The following is a 20,551-nucleotide window of genomic DNA, read 5'->3' as shown; positions in this document are numbered from 1 at the left end:
CCAAACTGTTCTATGATTCTATGATCTTTTTTGTGCTGCTGCATTTTTTTGTTTTGTTCTGCCTTTGGAGAGCAACCTTTTCCCTATTATGTTTTTTCTTTTTTAAACTTTTATCTGGTGAGGAAAGCATGTCTGGGCAGGGAAAGGCTGTCTCATATCTAGATAAGGGATTTTGAGCTTCCTCTTTGCAAGGGTGTAAAAGCACTGTTGTTTTTCTTGAGCGGAGGAAACATTTACAGAGCAAAATAAAAGCCCCACAGAGGTTTCTGAGCAGACAGAGATGGCCCAGAGGTCTTTGTAGGATTTCCTGTATATGATGTTTCTCGGTTTAAGTAAAGGTGAGATCATGCCGAATGCTTACCACCCTGGAGATCTCCACTTAAACAGAAGCACAGAATTTACCTCACTGTATCATAATATTTGCTTATTTGTGCTTTTTTTAAACTTTCAGTTCAATATTAACAAAATTATCAAAATTCCTAATAAAGTATGGAATCAGGCTTTTGGTAAATACCACTTTATTTATGTTTTCTGTGTTTCCTGTTGAACATGGAAGCTGGAACCCGTCCTCTGTAAGCAGTGAAGTAGCAGACAAGGCCCAGTGTCTCTGCATTTTCCACAGATGTGGGGTGGCACAGCAGACGTTTTCATTTTGACCAATAAAGCACTTTTTTAACTTCACCATACAAAGCAAATCCTCAAGCTTTTTTTCCGCCCACCGCGACTGACCGTGGTGAGTGACGTGTTCCCGGTTCCCGTTTTCCAGAGCTCGGCCGTGACGCAGCGCATCAGCCCCTGCTCCACGCTGACCAGCAGCACCGCCTCGCCGCCCGCCAGCAGCCCCTGCTCCACCCTCCCGCCCGTCAGCACCAGCGTCACCGCCAAGGACTGCACCTACGGCGCCGTCACCAGCCCCACCTCCACGCTGGAGAGCAGAGACAGCGGTATCATAGGTGAGTGCTGTCCTCCTCCTCCTCCTCGCTCCACTGCGAAGCCAGGTAGTCATCGACTGTGTTGGTTTGACAAGCTTTATTTTGATAATCTACGTGCATTTCCTAATTAGTGGGATGGTTTTGCATTATGCAAGTTAAGACTGCAGTGACCGAGGTGAATTGTACCCCTCCACCTTCCATTCATCATAGGTAAAACTAGGTAGAGTTGGTGGAAATTGGGATGGATGAGGTTGATAAGTAAATTATTTGATGCAAAATTTTGGAACTTGTTTAAATGCTGAAAGAGAGGGCGTTTTATCTTTCTTCTATTTTTGCATCCAGTCTTCACCTTTTTGCTTCTTGCGATCTTTCTTCCCAAAACATTTTTGTCTCCTTTAATTCTAGCAAGGTTGTTGGGGTTTTTTTCTACCAAGTTTTTCTTCTGTTCTGTATCTTCTCCTTCAGCTGCTGTCTGTGCCCATTTGTGAATGTAGAGATGCTAATTTAGAGAGACGCAAGCTTTTTGGTCCACTAAGGAAGATGGGATGGTCTCAGTGCCAGGCAGTGGCTGTTATTTGGGGCTGCCATCCCCACCTACTACCTCATGTAATTCTAGAGGCATCTGTTTTTTCAGCATTTTCCTTCCCTTAATGCCATTTAGTCTATAGCCACTGTTCTTTGGTGGCAGAGGAAAGAGAATGGATGATGGCATCACGTTCATAGGTCAAATACTGTTGGATTATATTATTATAAATATAAAAGACTGATTACTTTCTGTGCTCCATGACTGTCAGTGCCGCCTTATCGGTGACTTTGTGCCTCAGAAATGACTGCTTCTCTTAAACTCAGCCTTGGGCAGGAGCAGGATTAAATTAACACAAATTTCAGTGAATTTCTGTAGCTGGTTTTTCATTGAGTGATCTGTAGGTTGCAAGTATAAAGGATCTTGAGAAAATAACATACACAGATTAATTTCTGTTCAATAACTGTGAAGGCTCAATGAGAGAAAAGTAGTGTCTATGTAACATCAGGCAGGATGGTCCCCGCTTGGTTGTCCTTGCCACATGTTTTATGTCGCGTGTTTCTCCAGCTAAGAAGATTTTACTTTGTCAACAGTTTACGTAGTGCCTAAAAAAAAAAAAAGGAAGGTTGGTTGATAACTTAGGGAGTTTAGTTGCACTAGTGATTAATATTTTGCTTGGCTGATCAGGAAATCTGAGCTTAGTTCAGCTCCTGTATGCCGCAGCAACCTTTGTAGCACTTCTGCCTGCATGATCTTAAAATGCAAATATGTAAGCTATTCTGAGCTGCATAGCGAAGTAGGTTAATGAATTCTGGGAAAAGTCATTGCAGTATCACAGACCCTTCGTTCTCTGCTCACAATGTCCCACGGTCAGAGCTTCACCCTGTTCACCAGCAGCCCCTTGAAGCCTGGTTGGGCTGCAGGATCATGGTGAGTAAAAGCGGACGCTTGATTCCAGCTGGGTCTTACCTCTCAGCAGAGCTGCGAATTAAGCCGAAGACTTGAACGAAGCCTGAAGTGGAGCAGCAGAATTGGCAACAATGCGTGTGCTCTGCTTTTACGAGCTGCTCTTACTGATGAGATTTGTCGGTGCGTGCTGCATTATTGTGTTGGGCTCGTCTTGCCCTCGTGGTTGGTTGGCAGGTGCCAACCTGGAGGCGATGAAACCGTAGGTTACCACAGTTTGGTTTCGTTTGGAGTTCCTTGTCCACGTGAAAGCCAGAGGAGATTCGGGTGGCCTTTGTAGCACACCTGTGTGTCAGAGAAGTGTCAGCATGATCCCGATTCCTGGCGTGATAAGGCATTGAAGCTCTTTGCTCAGACTTTCTACCCTATCCTTTTTTCAGTAGGTCTATAGTAACTAATTTTTAAGTCTGAAACATTTTTTTCGCTTGTCACAAGGAAGATTCTCTCTTAGAGGTTCTTGTGTCGGGAACTTAGATTTTCCCATGGAAACTTTGGAAAATAAAAGAAGGTGGCTTATCCCAAGGCTATGTTAATGTATCCCAGATGGAAAAGTCATGCAAAAATATGTTCATGTGGAGTAGGGGAAGCACTTTTCAAAGCTTTCAAAAAGCAAGGCTTTCCTCTGCTAGCGTTCGGACTCAAAGGAAAACAAGAGCCTCTTTCTCCCCTTCTTTCCTCCCCCGCCTTTACTTTGACAATAACATTTTCAACACCTTCTTATTCTGGCATTTGATAGAAGCTGGACAGCTGTAACAAATTGTGGGGAAAGCACTCTTCTCCAGTCATACTTTCCAGCAGCAAAAAAAATTAGGAGGTTTTCCGCTAAGCCTGTCTTTCTGCACCCCCGCTGTCTTCTGCAAGTGTAAGGTCAGTTCGAGCAAGGGGAGGCTGTTTCCCTGCGGGAGATGGATGCGCAGTTTGGTCATTACCCTCCCGTTGGGATGGGAATTGGGCGTGCAACAATTTTGAAAGGTGCTCTCTGCATGACAGCAATTCCATAGAATTATTTTCACTACAGAACAGAGCAGACAAATTGTCCACATGTAGGAAGCAAAGCCCACCTTGTGCTTTGCTCTCCCCTTTAGGAACACATCAGCTCCTTTGTTTCTGGAGGGTCAGGGATCAGGTTTCCCTTTCGGTTGCATTCCTCGATTATTGGATACAGATCTTCTTGTGTGCGTATCCTTTGCTTGTGTTTGTTCTCTGCAAGGATGACTGTAATGACGTGGCTTTTGGTCTGAACAGCTTCACGTGGTACCTCAAAAGTGTAAATCTGTTGGAGATTTCCTTGTCAAAACTACTTAGTTTTTGTGCCATTTTTATATGTAAAAAAAGAATAAACATTCCCCTGGGTATTTTATGTTTCCTGAGTCATGGTCCCTCCTGCTCCTCCCAAATAAGCGATTTAAACTATAAGCTCCAAGAAGGTGTATTTTTATAATAGGCAACTCCAATATATTTCTTATTCATCTTGATAAAAGTTATGGTTTTGGGAAGATATCTTGATCTTTGCCACCTATCAGTCCTGAGCTGCAATGAACATCACCTCCGAATCTTGCAATCATGAATCGCCACCGAATTTCGTATTTTAAAACACAGAGGCTTTAACGTGTGTCCTAGAAGGTTAACGTGCTCTTTGTAAAATATTCGAGAACTAGCAAAGGACAGAAAACAGTTAATCAGGGTGGGAAGTCGATCCTTACACCATTATGCATAATTGCTTCTCTCCATGTGTTTTTGCTTAGCATAAAATGTTTTTGTACATGTTAAGCTCATTTTACGTATCTATATTGCTAGACACAGCATTAATTTGTCAAAGTTCAATCAGAGTGTGGCTCTTCAAACTCCGAATTAACTGCATTAAGAGCGTAACTATCCACTAAAGTGTATAGAGTGGGCATTTTGGTGTTCTAATCTGGATGTAAAGACCAAATTTTAACCAGTCAGGTTTTCTCTGATGACTTGTCCTCTTGGAGTTATTCCTATCCATTTGTATGTCACCTCTTATATAATTTCAATTATTAGAGAACAAGCGTGTCGTATCTCTAATCTGCACAGCATAGGGACTATTTCATGCTTACTGATGACTTTAATAAAGGCATCACTTGGGTTAGAACAGACTTATTTTGAAATTTTAGATCCTCTACAGTAAAGGGAAGTTCAGTCTACTTATGTTGAAAGGGTAAAAAAAATGTTACAAGGTCCAGATCTTCAAATTCAGGCACTCGTATTTGTAAAAGAAAAGAAACAGAGAAGGGGGGAGGAGGAGAGAGGAGGTGAGCCAAGAGGAGAGGTAGGAGCAAGTCAGCCCTTTCTCCTGAAAGCCACTAAATCCTTTTCGTGTAAAACAGAATGGCTGGTGAAAATGCTGACCTGACTTTAACCTCTGAATAGCTTCCAGGATTTTTTGGCTCTCACTATGTAAAAGCAGCCAACTGTTAATGTTCAAAATCTGCTACTGAAAAGAAAACTGGTCAAAGAATCACATGCTGCTATGGGGGAACTTTGCACTTCACGTCCCCACAAAAGTGGACTGTAAAGTTTTGCTGCTTGAATGCAGCAGAATATAAGAAAATCTCCAGCAATCTTAGCAAGCCTGCAAAATAAAACAGAAAACATTTCTTGTCAGTATGTACAGCTTACCCAAGTGCTTGTGATGTTCAAGCAGCACTTTGTCATTTAGCAGCAGTCTCCCAAGGGTATTAAAAGAACGGCTGTTTTCTGTGTTGAATCTTCCTGTAGAAGTGCTGTAATTCACTCCGATATGAAATGGGGTGATGCTTTTCCTTAATGTAGAGTCCCCGCTTAATCGTTAGGGGGATCATCTTGAGCAGGGAAATAGGTATGACGTTAAAGCAGCTTGAAGGGAAACCTGCATAAATCCTCTTGCACTGCTGTCACAGTGATGTAGATAGGTCTAATACTATGTGGACCAGTTGGCTTCACTTAAATTTTGTGGATTTTTGCAATGAAGAACGACATGTAAAGGACCCCCGTCCCCTCCTGGAGGCCCCTGGCACGCAGCTTTTTTCACATTCTTTTTTTGCTGTTTTTTACTCTGACTCCTGAGCTTTTAGCAAGTTGCTGCTTTCTACAGATTTATGTGTTCGTGGGTTAAAAATAGGTTTGTTAATAAATTCATCTGGAGTGCGTGCTAAGCAGAATAGATGCTGCTGACAATAAAACAAGATAGATTTGTTTGCGAGTTTAACTGCTTTGAGAAGGGAACAAAGAGCAGCTCAAAAGGCACATCAAGATACACTTAACTCAGGTTAAATATTTTTGTGATCTTGCAGCTAAAGCATTTGAATTCTGACATTCTCATCAGTATTATGAAATGCTCTATTAATAATGAATAAGATTTCTAAGAATTACAGATCTTTTTTTAAATCGAGCCAGCTTCCATTTGGGCTCATTCCCCAAAGGAGGAGGAGCTCCCTGAAAGATGTCTAATATTGATGAATAATGAGCTTTTGTTCACTAATGCATCTGTGTATTGCAGGTGATGGGGCTGACAGTTCAGGAGGTGAAAAGGGAGGCTATTTATGAGGCGTCTCACCAGTTCTTGAGTGAAATTAGTGGGGTCAGAGAATGCCAACCACATGAAATATAGAAGGACACCATCTCTGGATCCCGATTCAGTTCTTTTGCCATTTCATTAAAAGGACAAACTAGGCAGAAAGCAAACGTATGCGTGGACGTGTGACGTGATTCACGGTCGATGTCAGGGGTGAGAAACCATGAAGTCATGATACAACAGTTCTGCCTTCCCCCAGTTGAGAGGGTTGGATTCAACACCAAAATCTGGTCCTTAAATACTGGATAGATAATGGGTCAGCTACAGGTGTTTGTTACGTTACTGGAAAAAAAGGAGAAAGGAGTGTGTTTAAAGCTGAAGGAAGTGGCACAGAACAGATGTTATACGCAGAACTGAGAAATTTGTTTTGGTTTGTGGTCCAGCCCAGTAGATGGAAAAAAAATTGAGTGAAAAAATTGCAAGAAATAATAAACTGAAAAGACAAATCAGAAGACAGCTAGAGGAGAATTCAGTGTTGTCAACTCCCATGGTGTTATTTTGGATACTGTGATAAGTGACTTTTCTTTAATGTTTTAGCTGTTTATGGCGTGAGATTAGATGGGACTCTCAGCTTTTACTTTAAGAGCAGCAAGATTTTAACCTTCACGGTTATGAAAAGCTTCACAATGATCCAAGCTTGCCCAAAAAGTTAATGCCAAGTATACAAATAACTTCCCTCCCCTTGTGCGCACACTCCCACACATGCCTTCTTTCTGCTTTCTTGTTTAAATCTTATAATTTTAAAACCAGTTTCAAGACTGTGGTGGACTTAAAGAAGAAAAATTGTCCTTGCTGATGCTAAAGACGGAAAAAAAGGTGAACTGATGTTGGTGAGACAGGCAAAAATAAAGAAGGATCCAAAATGGTAAAAGGTGGACAATACAGAGAGGACACTGAATCAAGAAGGTGATGAGGGTTGATGTAGGGTTAAAGGGATGTGTACATACAGGACCGGCATTTCTTCCTTCTGAAATTTTAACAGCCCCACTGCTAAAATCCAGTGGTTACCTGTAGCTGACACGTGCAGCGAGGTATAGGTTTGTAGAGGGGAAGCACAGCATACAGGGTCAGGCTGGGCAAGCAGAAGAGCGTGCAGCTTATGGCCACTTCTGCAGTTCGGTAAGCCCTTCTCCATAATGTTAGTGCATCACTGTCACAGAGATGTTACTCCAGATGTGCACGTGTGGTTTGGCAAGAGGGATATGTTTAAATGATAGTACTTAGGAGCATGTGGGGTTTTTTAATGATGCTTTGGTAAATCAGCCATCAAGATTGCTACCTCTGTATTAGATTGGGAATCTTTTTAACAGTTTTCTTTAGTGTTTACAATAGTGGGCTGTGCTTAAAAACATTCATTACCTTGTTTCTGCAAGTGGTAAACTGAAGTTTCTAAACTAGAGCTTTGCTGATCTGTTCTGTCTCACAAGCAGGGTATTTGCAGTGAGTTGTGCTCTGATGGTGGGAGTGTCTCGCTCTGTTGAAATGCTGTTTTACCCAGGCCTTACATTTCTAGTCTGAGTAGCACGCAGGTACGAGCCCTTCGAGGCATTCATACCATTCTTCATCCCGCTTGTCAGCCGGTGCAGCAGGGAATTCAGATTTAAAACAGGACGAATATAGGGTCAGCATGATGCTACTGTCAAGGTATTTTTCATTATGTTTCAAGACCTTTTGTGTGCTTACCGTGATTTACAATACCTCGAGGCTTGAAACAGAAATGGGTTTACCTGTTTAATCTCTGTCTTTTCACAGGATTGTTTATATGAATTAAGCCAGTGATTACTTCCCCCTGTGCCCCCCCATTCGAGACCAGTGTTGTAAGAGAAGTTAAACATACAAAGAGCGCTGTGGATTTTGACTCAAGCCTTGAGCGGGGCAGACTTAAGGGTTTGGGTTTTTTTTTGTTTTGGTTTTTTTTTTCCCCACATGGAGAAGCCTTAAACTCACCTGCTGGTAGTGTCCAGCAGAGAATAATGTTCTTCGAAAAGCTCCGAGTGCTCCCGGCGCTGTTGGGCCATGGGTTGCATGTGACTGCCCGAGGCTGCCGCCTTCCCTAGGGAAAGGGTTGGGCTTATGCTTTCTGCGTGCCAAATTTTTCTGTTTGGCAGCCGAGCTCCCTGGAGTGGTCTGGGGCGACACGGCTATATTTAGGTGTATCCTTCTTTGGCTGAGTTTATGAAGGCTTATGTAGATTAGGGTAAAATATTTATTTTACTCCTGGCCAACTCGTACATGTTAGCTAGGACATCTCTAATGTGGTAAGGCAAGTCGTGTTTTAGTATGTTACTGGAGCCGAGTAAAACAAGGTTAACTTGCAGAGTTTGCCTGAGTGTTTTTAGTACCGAATTTCAGTGCAACATGTGAAACTCGCTACTTTGCTGCAGTTGTTTCTTTAAAGCAACAGAAACCCTATTTCCTACTTGAGACATTATAAATCTTTACATACAATTAGTGTTACAGCTGTTGGTCATCCTAAAGTGGTAACTATGGAAAACGGCTTTCTCCTGCAGTTCCATCTGAGAGGTGAACGTAAAGGTTGACGTTTTCTAGGCGTGATCTCTGCCTCAGGGAGAATTGGATGGGATGGTAAAAATCCCCTCGCGTGTCTGACTCGAGACAAGTACAGTTGAAAGCCTCGTGCTCCAGGGCATAGGCCAGCTTGCAACTAAATGAGAAATAGTATTTGCTGTCCTGTAAATACATGAAGCTCTCTGAGAAGTGTAGTACTGGCTGCAGTGACATCTACGGTGCTGTCTTGGATGAATTGCTGCTTTGATATGGTTCTGGTTTTTTCCCAGAGAAATAAAAATATTTTAAACCATGTTATTTGCAAAAAAATCTAATCAAAATGTTTTCACCAAGGGAAACGAGCCAAGTTTGAAAATGAAAGCTTGACGTAGGCAAGTCCTCTGCCAAGGAAAATGCAGGCGTAAATCTTGAATACTAGAAGCAAGGTAGGATTGTAAAATAACTCCAGCATCTCTGGAGTGTATCCCCTTCTGGCATCAAAGTCCACGTGTCTTCAAAGACGCCTAGGCTGTGCTGCTCAAAGTTGATGCAGGTAGTGCTGTTACAGAGGGTGGTGTTGAAATCTTGTGGAAAGAGATACAGCAAATCCTCAGAGAAAGCCGCGGAGAGGATTGCAAAGGGGTGCCGCGCTGCCTGCATCCTCTCATTTGAGGGTCTTTCCATGTTAACTATTCATTAATGTATTCTACAGTGCTCAGATGTTTTAGATGCCTCAAATTCTATCTGTGTTCATATTAAAGTGTCAGACTGCGTGCCAGCTGAGACTGGAGATACATATATATATATAAAAAATTATATATATATACACACACACACACACCACACATCTATATTTATATACATATGGTATTACTTCAGTGTTACAGAGAACCTCAGATGTTTCTGCATAGCTGTCGGGTTTTGAATGTTGAGTGTGTGACTTGCCCGGCTGCCCCTGTCTTACTCCGTCCCCTGCAATAACCCTCTCTGTGCCTCCACGAGGCAGCGACATCTCTTCTGCTTCCGACAGCCGCCGGCACGCACCGTGGTCTGTGTGATGGCAGCTCACCGGCTCCGGTGTGGCAGGGCCCAGGCACTGCGATGTTCTGCTTTTTTTCACCAGGATTGTGCTTTCTGGCTGGATTCAGCAGTGAAAAGAGCTTCACGTAAACGCGTGTTCTCTCACGGCGTCTCTGCAGACCTTCTCGCATCATGGTGTGTTCCTGTCGTGCCACCCCCAGCTTAACGTGTCCCATCACGTAACCTGATGCGCTGGGTATGTCAAGAGACTCAGGGTTGAAAAATCTGCCTCTCAGCAGATGGCTTAAGGCAAAAATTCCTGCTCTTTGATGGATTTGAGGTCATCAGTTTATCTTTCCCAAATTTAGACCATGCTATCTGTTAAGAGGTTGCATTTTTTTGAACTTTTGGCAGATTAGGTATCCTTATATAGGGTGTAAAAATCATAGAATTACAGAATGGTGTGGGTTGGAAGAGACCTTTAAAGATCATGTAGTTCCAACCTCCCTGCTGCGAGCAGGGACATCTTCCACTAGTAGATTAGGTTGCTGGAAGCCCCATCCAACCTGACCTTGAGCCCTTCCAGTGATGGGGCATCCACAACTTCTCTAGGCAACCTGTGTCTCACCGCGCTCGTTGTAAAAACTTCACCTGTAAGAAATTCTCTGGCAATACCTGAAGGACCATTTGTTTCTTTTTTAAACCTTGTATTAACAAAGTGTTAATTCTGTTATCTCCGTCAGTGTGACAATTCCATTGTCATTTTCCAGTTTTCCAGTTTCCAGTGGCAGGGATGCTATGAGTCCCCTCGGGGAAGGGGGCTCTCCTTCTCCCGAGGCTGTCATGCCCCTCATCCTGCAAACCCCGAGTGTGTCCTGCGAGCTGCGATGTTGCCAGTGATGAAAACCTCAGACACCAGGTTTCTCGCCTGTGGGTTAAGCTGAGTCCATGAGTGCTCCTGCAGCTCCATTTAGCACTGACACAATTTAAACAATGTAATGTATAATTGGGGTCTGTGGGGACTTTTCATCATTGGGACCTCCTGCGAAAGGCCATCGGCTGGGTTAGCCAGAGTCATACTTGTGAGTTACAGAGCAAAGAGATGTCAAAGGATGAGCACAAAATACTTGTTTTGTGGTTTAGATGTTCAGTCTAACCAAAGTAGTAATATCACAAGGAATCTTAACTTGAAAGTCAATTTTTAGTATAACCTGATATTCTGATGCTCTCCTTCTGTGTTCTATGTATACAAATATCTGCTTGACAATAGAAGTATGGACAGCGATGTCGTCATGTTAGTTTGTAGCTGCTGTTGTCCATTTCAGGCGGCTTATCTGCATCTGGATTAAGGCCCAAAATATTCTTAACATGTAGATATGGTTTAGGTACATTAATGATGCAACGGGAGCCCTGTTGTGACTGTGAGTCGGATTCATCCCGAGGGTGGGTCTTCATTCCCCGTGCAACCCTCTAAAGAGATTATTGCTGTAAAGCACAGTTAATCCCCCGCAGGGTCCAGTGCAGGAGATGATGGGGAGATGTACTCACACACCCGAACCGTATGAGCACAGGCCCTGTCCTAGAATACCCTCTGCGGCTCTGGAAACTTTCGGGTATGAATATGGCAAACTGGCAGAAAGAATGTTATTTTGCAGATTTCCTTCTGGTTGCGGGTGTTCATGGGCTTGGTCCCGTCGGGGGCTGACACGAAGTTCTTTCTACCCAAGAAATCTTGGCGCTTTTTTTGTACATAAGCATGACCAACTTTTTACGCCTGAGTGTCTGATAATGTGAATTTTCTGAAACTAGATGTTGCTTTCTCAAATTTTGATTGTGAAGTTGTGATTTCTGAGTAGCTCTCTGGGTCGCACCGTTGGTAAGCTTTAGTTCCCCAGGAGACGTGCTCTGCATGCTGGTTCATGCTGCGGGCTTGTAGGTAGCCTTACGTTTTTGCCTTTCAAATAAAGTCAAAATTGGTTTGGTTTAAAATAGCTCATAGAAGAGATTAAGTCCATAGAGCAATCGCTTCCAGCCTGTGTAGCAGTACTTATATCATCCAGGGCTGTTCAGAAGGTAAATTAATCCACAGGGAACAATCCTAAATACCTGATTCAATGACGAGTTTGCACATAAAACAGCTTTAGTGTAAAACAGTGAAGATTATGTTTAAAGTGAACACAAATTGACGATTAGAAAAGGGACCAGCAGGATTTATTAGCTCTTTTTTCTTTTTTTGTTGCTTCATTTAGAGAAAACTTATTTTGACACATAGTTATTTTGGTTTTCCTCAGTTTGATGTATTGGAAGGTGACTGATTTCGGCTGCTGACGTGTTTCTACAAAGGTTAATTAGACATATGCTGAGATAGGTTTTTAAAATTAATGGATTTTAATGGATCAATGGATTATTTTTTTTCTGTAAATAGACAACGTAGTATGGCTAGCACTGCAGACCCAGACTTTGAAATGGAGATTTTCTAGAAACCAGTTTAAAACCTATTTCTCAATATTAAACAATTTGAGGGAACAAGAGAGATCTGTGAACATCTGTTTCTTGTTTATATCTTGTCTTCGTATGCTAAAGTGTAAATGTTTTTACCTGACAGCAAACCTATGTTTAAATGCCAACAAGCAAATAGCGGTTCTTAACAGTTGCATGTGTTGGTTTCAAATTGCAAAATATGTTACAAACAACTAAATTTTGGAACCCTTGATGAGATATGAAGATGCTGATCCCACTGCATAGACAAGAAACCCAATACTGAGAAATAAAACGATAGAAATAGAGGTAAAGGTTGAAGCTGCATGGACTTTGTTGGGGGGGATAAAGAACAAGCACAGTGAGAATTACAGGTCTTGATTTTTTTTTTAATGATGATTTTGCGACTTCAGACATAAGCAGTTAATTCTGGTTCCTATTATAATGACATTTAACATGTATAATTAAACCAGATTAGTCCTTGGACATTGAAGTTCATGGTTTTGCATTGGGATAGACCCCAGCAGCCTGCTTGGCACCTCGGTAAGGAGAGCCCTCCAGAGCCCCTGGCTTTAAGTGTCATCACTTTCGTATTTTGTCAGATCTATATGGGTGTTTCTGAAAATTTACATCGAATGCCTAATGTTAGGCAGTGAAATTACTCCTGTAAATTCCTCCACATGTAAACAACTGGCTAAAATATGTAGTGCTCTGCTTCTGGATGCATTTAGAAAAACAAACTAAATAACCCTTATCCATTTGCAATTAAACTGCATCTTCCTTTAGGTGCTCTTTGGCTGGAACTTCTTTTCTAGGCTGCTTACTCTTAAAACTTGGCATGGAAAAAGCTTTAGCCTAAAAGCATGTGAGTCTTTGAAGTAATTTACTCTTTGTGTTTATCAATATAAAAATTAATGTGGTGGTGTTTGTTAATGAGGCAGCATCTCCCTTGGTTCAGGAATGGGCTTTTGTGAAGGCAGGAAGGCTGCCCCTGGGGAGACGTTACAGTGTGGTTTGTGTTGCAGACAAGAAGCGGTAGATCCACACTGTTGTGTCCAGGGACAGATGGCACAGAAATTAGCAGAGAATTTGGACTGGGAAAGATATTTACCACGGCAACATGAAAATGCCAGATTTCACTGGATTTAGCAAGTAGATCTACAAGCCCAGGGCACGTCCGGGATATTCCAGGGTCGAATTAAATTTCAGGGTTTTGAATAGCAGTGGAAATGTGTGTGATTGGGGCAATGAGAGGATAGTGAACTCTGGTCTGTGATCTCTCTTTTTTTTTCTTTCTGTTTTTTTCCCTCCCCCTAAGTTAGGGAGCAGGCAAGTTTGACACACTCAGATGAGCTGGTATGGGCGTTGGGACCTTCTCTTAATACCTAAAAGGTCTGATTATGACCTTGAACTAATATATGGGAGACTAAAGATGAAAGGAAAGTCCACAGCCCGAAGGGAATTACAGCCAGGGGATAACTGCATCAGAATTCAGAAGGGAAAACACCAACGGGGAGAAGACGTTAGTGGTGTGGATCAGTATAGTATTGTCACTTCCCTATGTGAAAGTCAGTACAGCAACAATCCTGATCTGTAAAATGAAATAATACAAGGGAAAATGTGTGGATTACAGTTAAAGCTTCGTAAAAACTTGCTGTCAATCAAACGAGATACTGGGTTCAGTTTCTGAACCAAACTAATCCATGAGAGCTGGTTGTTCATGCAAGTCAGGTGGGGGCTTTCTGTGCCTGCGGCTTTTCAGTGTCAGACACTGCAAGGTTATAAACTTCTGCAAATATTCGCTGAAAAGGTGGTAACTAGATGCAAATTAAAAGATATGAGGAGTGCTGATGTTTTTTTCCTTAATACTTTCTGGAATTGTGTATTCGAATATAACGCTTAATACTCTTTGTAATTACAAATGGCTTTTAACAGTATGATCCAAAACATTATAGCCTAAATGTTCTTTTAGAAGTAGTAAGCAGGAACAGCATCATTAAACTAAATTCCATAATCTTTGATTTATGTGAATGTGGAAAATATGATGAACATCGTTTCTTGGCTCTTGCATTGCACAACTCGGCGTAGAGCAGCGTGTGTGCAAGCCATTCTTTCTTTGTTACTCATTTTGTTTATAATTTCTTCCTTCAAGCTACTTTGACAAGTTACTCAGAAAATGTGGAACGCACTAAATATGGAGGGGAAGGCAGTAAAGAACTTGGATCTGGAGGAAACCTGAAACCTTGGCAGTCCCAGAAATCCAGCATGGACTCCTGCTTATACCGCGTGGATGAGAACATGACGGCTTCCACCTACAGCCTGAACAAAATTCCAGAGAGGAACCTGGAGACAGTCTTGTCCCAGTCAGTGCAGTCTATTCCTCTTTACCTTATGCCACGGCCAAATTCAGTAGCAGGTAAGAAATAAACATTTTTTGCCTTTAGGTCAGTTTAAAGTTAAAGCCAGACACAGTATATGCATGTCACAGCCTTTTTCATGTTCTCATTATCCAAAGAGAAATCTCCTGACTGTAGTCATCATCATTAAGCGTGACAAAAATTGTCTTTTCATTTGACTTACTGCTTCTAAATGGAAAATTCCTGTGGGGAAAAACGGTTCTGATGATGTTTAATGGTTATTTCAGCAATCTGTGGTCTCTTTTTTACAAAATTGTACAACTGTAAGAGTATTGGAGAATATATTTACAAAAAAAGAAGATTCTTTGCTGTCATTATAAGACAAATAATCTTGGGTTTAAATACCACATAATTCCATAATTCCAAGACATCATAGCCATTTCTACTGTTTCAAAGGATTCATTGCAAGTAAAATCGAGTGTCTGATTTTCTCTGACGATCTTAAGAACTTTGGAGTTAAGAGAATTACGATACTTTCTCTCTACAGAAAAGTTGCTATGGGTCCCATCTCGTCTGGTGGACTTTGCCCTGAACATCTTAGCACACACGTGTGCCCGCACTCGTTTGGCTTTTGCAGCATCTGGGATTTGCTAATGACTGAAACTTTTTGGTTTGGCATAACATCAAAATTTTCTTCATTTAATTTCATGTCTGCTGTTTGAACGATTCCTAAATGACACTGTGACATATCTTGTTGCTGTCTTTTAACAGTCTGCTAAGTTTCCCCCTGAAGTTGGTAACAGCAGGACAGAAACAAGAGATAGGATTAAAAAATATTAAAGCTTTGCTGAAAAGCTGCTTGCCTGGCATTATTCTCCTTTGCTTTGCTGCCCCATATTTTTTTCTTGCTGGGTAACTTCCCTGGGGTTAAACATTCTGTTGAGGTAGTCTGTATGTCTTGTCTGTATAGACACATGGAGAAATACAGTCTTTGTCTTTTGGCAGGGTCCCTGCAGGATTCTGCCGTTGACTGGCAGCATGAATAGTGCTCCAGAAAGTCCGGACTGCACAGAGCCTGGGATATTGTCTGTTAGAACAGCATCTCTTGGCAACCCAGGCTGCATTGCATAACTAGATTAGATTTCCTTTTTAATCCCACTTCGGACAGTCACAGGCCTAAAAGCGATGTAGAAATGAGATTTTACTGATGCTAAAATATGGGCACGCTAAGCATGGAGGTACAACAACATGTGCTACTTATGTCTGAAAGAGTAAAAGCATGGGAATTCAGAATGGAAAGAGGGGATAGGAAGAAAGTGGGAAGCTCCTCTTGCATAGCCTGTTACTTTAGATTCGTTTCTTATAAATGACACTGTGTAAACACCTTCAAAAGAAAACAGGGCCGGCCAGGTACCATAAATTTAAATATGCGTGTGTATTGGTTTAATTGACTTAGGAAGTCGTTGGCTTGCTTGATGCATTTAGAGGCAAATATCTTTTCAAGAGAAAACTATCTAGCAAGGTTTGGGAACACTTTTTCCTTCTGGCTGGTTTTGTTTTGTGGGGGTTTTTGCTGCTTTTAAGTAGTACGTCAGCTAACAGTTCATATCCCAGGATAAATCATCGTAGTAGTAACTATGGACAAGAATACAAGATTTGGCTTAACTTTTTCTCATTAAATGATCACATCTTCTATAAGTTTATGGCACCAGTATGTTTTCTAGGTAATAGATTTGTATGGGTTTTTTTCCTGAGACCGGTTAACCTCGTTATCTGTGTACTTGAATGATGGGAGAGGGAAGCCAGATGTAGTTTTATGGTTGACTTAAGCCTGTCTCCAAAATGTGCCATTGCCCGTGCTGTCTGCCAACTCCATGTCCTTGCACCAGCACTACACATTGGGTAGCCATTTGATAAACCAGGTTAGTAGAGTAGTCCCACTGAAAATTAACCCTCTAGAAAATATGTATGTTAATTTTGAGCCACAGGTTCATTAGTGTGAAGGCAAAGAGCGGCTGGGAGCGGGGCAGAAAGCTGCCCTTCTTTCAGTGGTATTCCACATTTTAAGGTAATCATGAAACCACAGCTTTACTAAAACAGACTGTTCTTGTCTGTTTTTTTCAAATGCAGTTGAATTTATATACAGTCTATTCTTGGGGACCAAAACATGGCAGCACTTACACCTTGTGGCTTTTTTCTTCTTTTTTTTTTTAACAGTTCTCCCTGTATATCTTCCAGAACAGCACAAAAATGTTCGTTCTTATAGCAGGCTTACAAACAGCAAACCTTCATTCACCCTACGGCTTACAACTGGAAGCAATTCTCCCAACACGTATTGATCTCGTCTTACACTTTGTTGCATAATATTTCTTCAGAAACAGTTAAAAGCACTTTTTTTGGTAAATACTTTCTCTTGGAAAAAACCTTGTGTACCTTAAAATGCCAAAGTGGGATGTTAGATTTGGTAGCGCACTTCTGGCTCTTGGTAAATCACTGAGATTCATGGGTTACCATATATGTGATAGGAGTTTTTTAAAAGCCCAGTTGTGGGAGCAATGAGAGCACGTCTTTCACATCGGCTCAGTGGACGCACGTATGGTGAGCAATACTGAGTGAGTTCCTGCACGGAGTATAAAAGTTGTTAGGCAATTTTATGGTATTAAGTCAGAAGCAGCTGTGAAGGGCACTGCTGTTTGCCCGGGCAGTGAGCATTGCAAAACAGACTTGGAAGAGAAAGGGGAACTGTGCTGCAAAAGGGTCAGAGCAAATTATCCCTCTTGCAAGGAGCGGGAGAACTTAAAGGTCTCCGGGTCACACATAACTTTAGGGAGAGCAAATTGCTCACAGCGTGGCTGCGGGGTAAAGTACTACTCATAAATTAGAAGAAAATTAAGCAAAATGTGAGCATAGTCTCTGTGCACTAATACTATGTTCGAGGGGGGAAAAACTTAAGAAAATTCAGGGACCAGAACTGCTGGTTCTTTCCTCCGAATATCTGACATTAACAGCTCTCCCTTATATTGAAATTAGTGCCACCACACTTCAGAGCCAGCCCCCCTTCAAAGTCAGCGGGGGCAGCTCAGGCACGGAGGCCATTCCACCTTCAAATTTCATCAAGTCTTTTCAAAGCTGAAAATGCAATTCAGCTCCTGAAATTGGTTTTGTGCACCATTCGCAGACTGCTTTATAAAACGCGGAGAGGACCCCAGCCTGGCTCTGTATTGTCTTTTTTGTCTTTTGATATAGAAGAGGTATTTTTGATCTCCGTAGGGAATCTTTTAAAGATTTTCTTACTGAGTTAGCATTTCTCTTGCACTTTTTTTCTCACAGGTTGGTGGAGCTAAGTATTCTTTCAGCATTTTTTAGTTATATCTCTCTGGAATTCCAAGGTTTTTTTGCAATCTCGAGATTTTTTTGATATTTTCTAGATTATACTATTTCTGCCATTTTACTTATGAAGTCCCTATCAATTCAAAAAGAGAAATGGTTCCCTCGATGTATTATTCTTATCTTTGGAGAGAGCGCTTGTTGCCACAGCGCAGCCTGAGAAATTTAGATTTTCATCAGCTAAACTGCATAAAACCAGCTGGAATGAAACGGTTGTATAGCTTTCATCTTGGAAACTGAAACGTGTCCCACTCCAGCTATAATGAAGGAACGGTGGCCCTTCGTGGATATTGGCCTCAGTTTCTCATAGTCTCTTGGAGTTGGAGAAGATTTACCTGGATTTACCTAAGATTTTTTAATGTCATACATTTAGTAGCTTATAATTTTACCAAAGTTGCGCTGTTTGGATTCAGAGTTTTAAGGTCAGATGGCTGAATTTTCTGAAAAGCTTTAGCATAACTGTTCAGCCACGTTGGACGTGAAAATAAGTGGAAAATGCAATGTTTTGCTGGAGGTAAATTCCTGTACTCGCTTCATTTGAGAGGTCCCAGCACTTCCAGCTTTGCCACTTGGGCACAGCTGGATTTCCTTGGTGTTACGCTGCTTTTGTTAAACCTCTCTTGAGGCTCTAAATTGGAGTAAATTCTTGTAATCTTACTGTCTTCGGTGATCTGAGACAATTTAATTTATGTGATGCTCATATTATTGCAGAAAGAGTTGTAAAAATCAAGTTTAGTTGTGGTAGCCTTATACTTACACGTATTTAAAAATTCACTCTATTTTGGTGAACTCCATCCCTAACTATGTAAAATGTAGAGTATTATCAGATTAGAACCACAATCAGTCACATTAACATTTCAGGATTTTAAAGTAGTATTTTTTGCACACAGGGAAGTGATTATATTTTCTGTTAACCTCAATGTTATAACTCAAATCCATTAATACGCTTTTTTCTTTTGTTTACCCAATGCTATGTTATACTGTATTAATTTAACAGGGGGGAGACACCCACAGAAAGGCAAATTAAAAATTCTCTTAGTTCTAATTAAGGAAATTCCCTTCCTGCGTAGTCAGGATAAGGGAGTGTTGGGAGGTACGTGTTACCTCTCCTGAACGCAGCCTTCACAGTACGAAGAAACGTTGCTTCATTCTTCCAGTATTAACAGCAATTTTTCTTGCTGGGTGGCATTCAGAAAGCATAACCCAGTAATCACCAGTTCTAGCTGAAACCCCAAATCTTGAAGCTTTAAAAAAAAGAAAGGCAGGAAATGGAAAGGAACAAAGAAGTGGAGTCAAGGTAACAAGTGTCCGTGTTAGGGGTGACGCTATGGAAAAATCTCTGTATTTCCCCAACACACACGAAAGCCGTGTGTACAGGAGCTGTAACGCTGGCACGAAGCAGTCATTGCCAAAGGCCCTCGCGATGGCAGTGGCAGAGGGTACAGAGCTAATCTGGAAATCCTCCATGGTTATGGCACTGATAGCAACAGCAAAGTACCAAAAAAGCAGTTATAATACCCTTTTTTGTTGCATTTACCGGTTCTCCAGTGATTTGGGTGACAGTTTCATTTTTTTTTCAGCAGGACAGTCAGGAGTCGCTAGCAAAATTCTTTCCAAAAAACCCCAAAAGTAAAAAAATAAGTGATCTTTACTTCTGTGTGGTGCAGAACTTGTTACCTGTCAGGAGAGATGGTGCGTGCTCCAAAATGGGTGAGGGCTGCAATTTTTGAGAGGTTATGCCAAGAAAAACCCCTATAAAAATAATCCAGGGTCTTCCAATAATTCTTTAAAACTCAGTTTTACAGTTCAGCCACACATGAATCCATTTGCTTTGCTGTTTTATTGTTCCGAGAAACTGAAAGCTTCAACTGCATTTTTTTCCTACCCCATCCCAGGCAAATAAGCACAATAATTAATTTTATATACGTAAACATTTTTCCTACTAATCATCAGAAGACACTTGGCATTGGAGTTGAGCATTCAGGTTTTTGAATGAACACAAATTTCTTAGGAAAGTTTGCATTTCGTGTACACAATGAACATCTCATTCTATTTCCATTACCCGTGAAATGAAACATGAAATCTTGTGTTATTTAGACCACATGCATAGTTTATAAGGTCTGTTTAAATGTTAACAGAGAATTAAAATGCCCTTATATAATACCAGCTCCTCTCTTTTTCCTCTTGCAGAATACAAAATAGCAGCAAATATATTGTTAGTTATTAACTTTAAATTCTTTATCCATTAGAAAAGTGTGTCTTTGAAGGTGAGGGCAGGGTTTGCATAAATGCCTATAAATTATGTCTTTTGGGAACACAGTGAGCAGTGGTTATCCCGGGGAGCATCCTGTATCCCGGTATCTGGCAGCTGGTCCTCTAAGGGTGCTTCTGGCAGAGATCTGAGTGTCTGGCAGACCTGCCTGCCTCTGCCTGCACCACACAAGGACAAAAACACAGGCTAATAGTACCAGAAAGGTTATGAAATGTGGCTTGAAAAGTGTGACTTCCAGAAAAGCAAATATCTCTCTCACCTAAGGTCAGAAAAATACGAGGTCAAGCAGCAGTACTTTAGCAAGTGATGAAAGTGATTGGAAGAAACTGGTCACAAAAATGTGTTTTTTAATGTTGAAATATGTTCATATTTCCCTCTGTCCCATGGTTTCCCTGGAGGAGTCCAGGAAAGGTCACAGAAACAGGGCGAGAGCGGTGATCCGCTCTGGAGTGACCAACCTGAGAGATGTGAAACCGCAGTAAGACCCATTGAAGACCACACGGGAGGAAGCAGAGCAGAAGCTTTTTAAGA

At 41.5% G+C, this 20,551-nt stretch overlaps 1 protein-coding gene across 1 annotated transcript in view; it reads left to right on the top strand.

Moving 5' to 3' along the window:
- Positions 1-766: 766 nt before the first annotated feature.
- LOC104082695 (protein TANC2) overlaps positions 767-20,551 on the top strand; it is a gene marked incomplete at both ends in the record, with an annotated part of 73,623 nt that continues 53,838 nt past the window's right edge. Inside the window, 2 exons of the mRNA XM_009585917.1 lie at positions 767-953; positions 14,157-14,420. Of these exons, the coding sequence (XP_009584212.1) occupies positions 767-953; positions 14,157-14,420 (451 nt within the window). The remainder of the gene's footprint in view (positions 954-14,156; positions 14,421-20,551) is intronic.

Source organism: Fulmarus glacialis, unplaced genomic scaffold, assembly GCF_000690835.1.
Source record: "Fulmarus glacialis isolate BGI_N327 unplaced genomic scaffold, ASM69083v1 scaffold251, whole genome shotgun sequence".
NCBI lineage: Eukaryota > Metazoa > Chordata > Aves > Procellariiformes > Procellariidae > Fulmarus > Fulmarus glacialis.
Note: the sequence above shows the minus strand (reverse complement) of the source record. Positions and strands in the feature narration are given on the sequence as shown.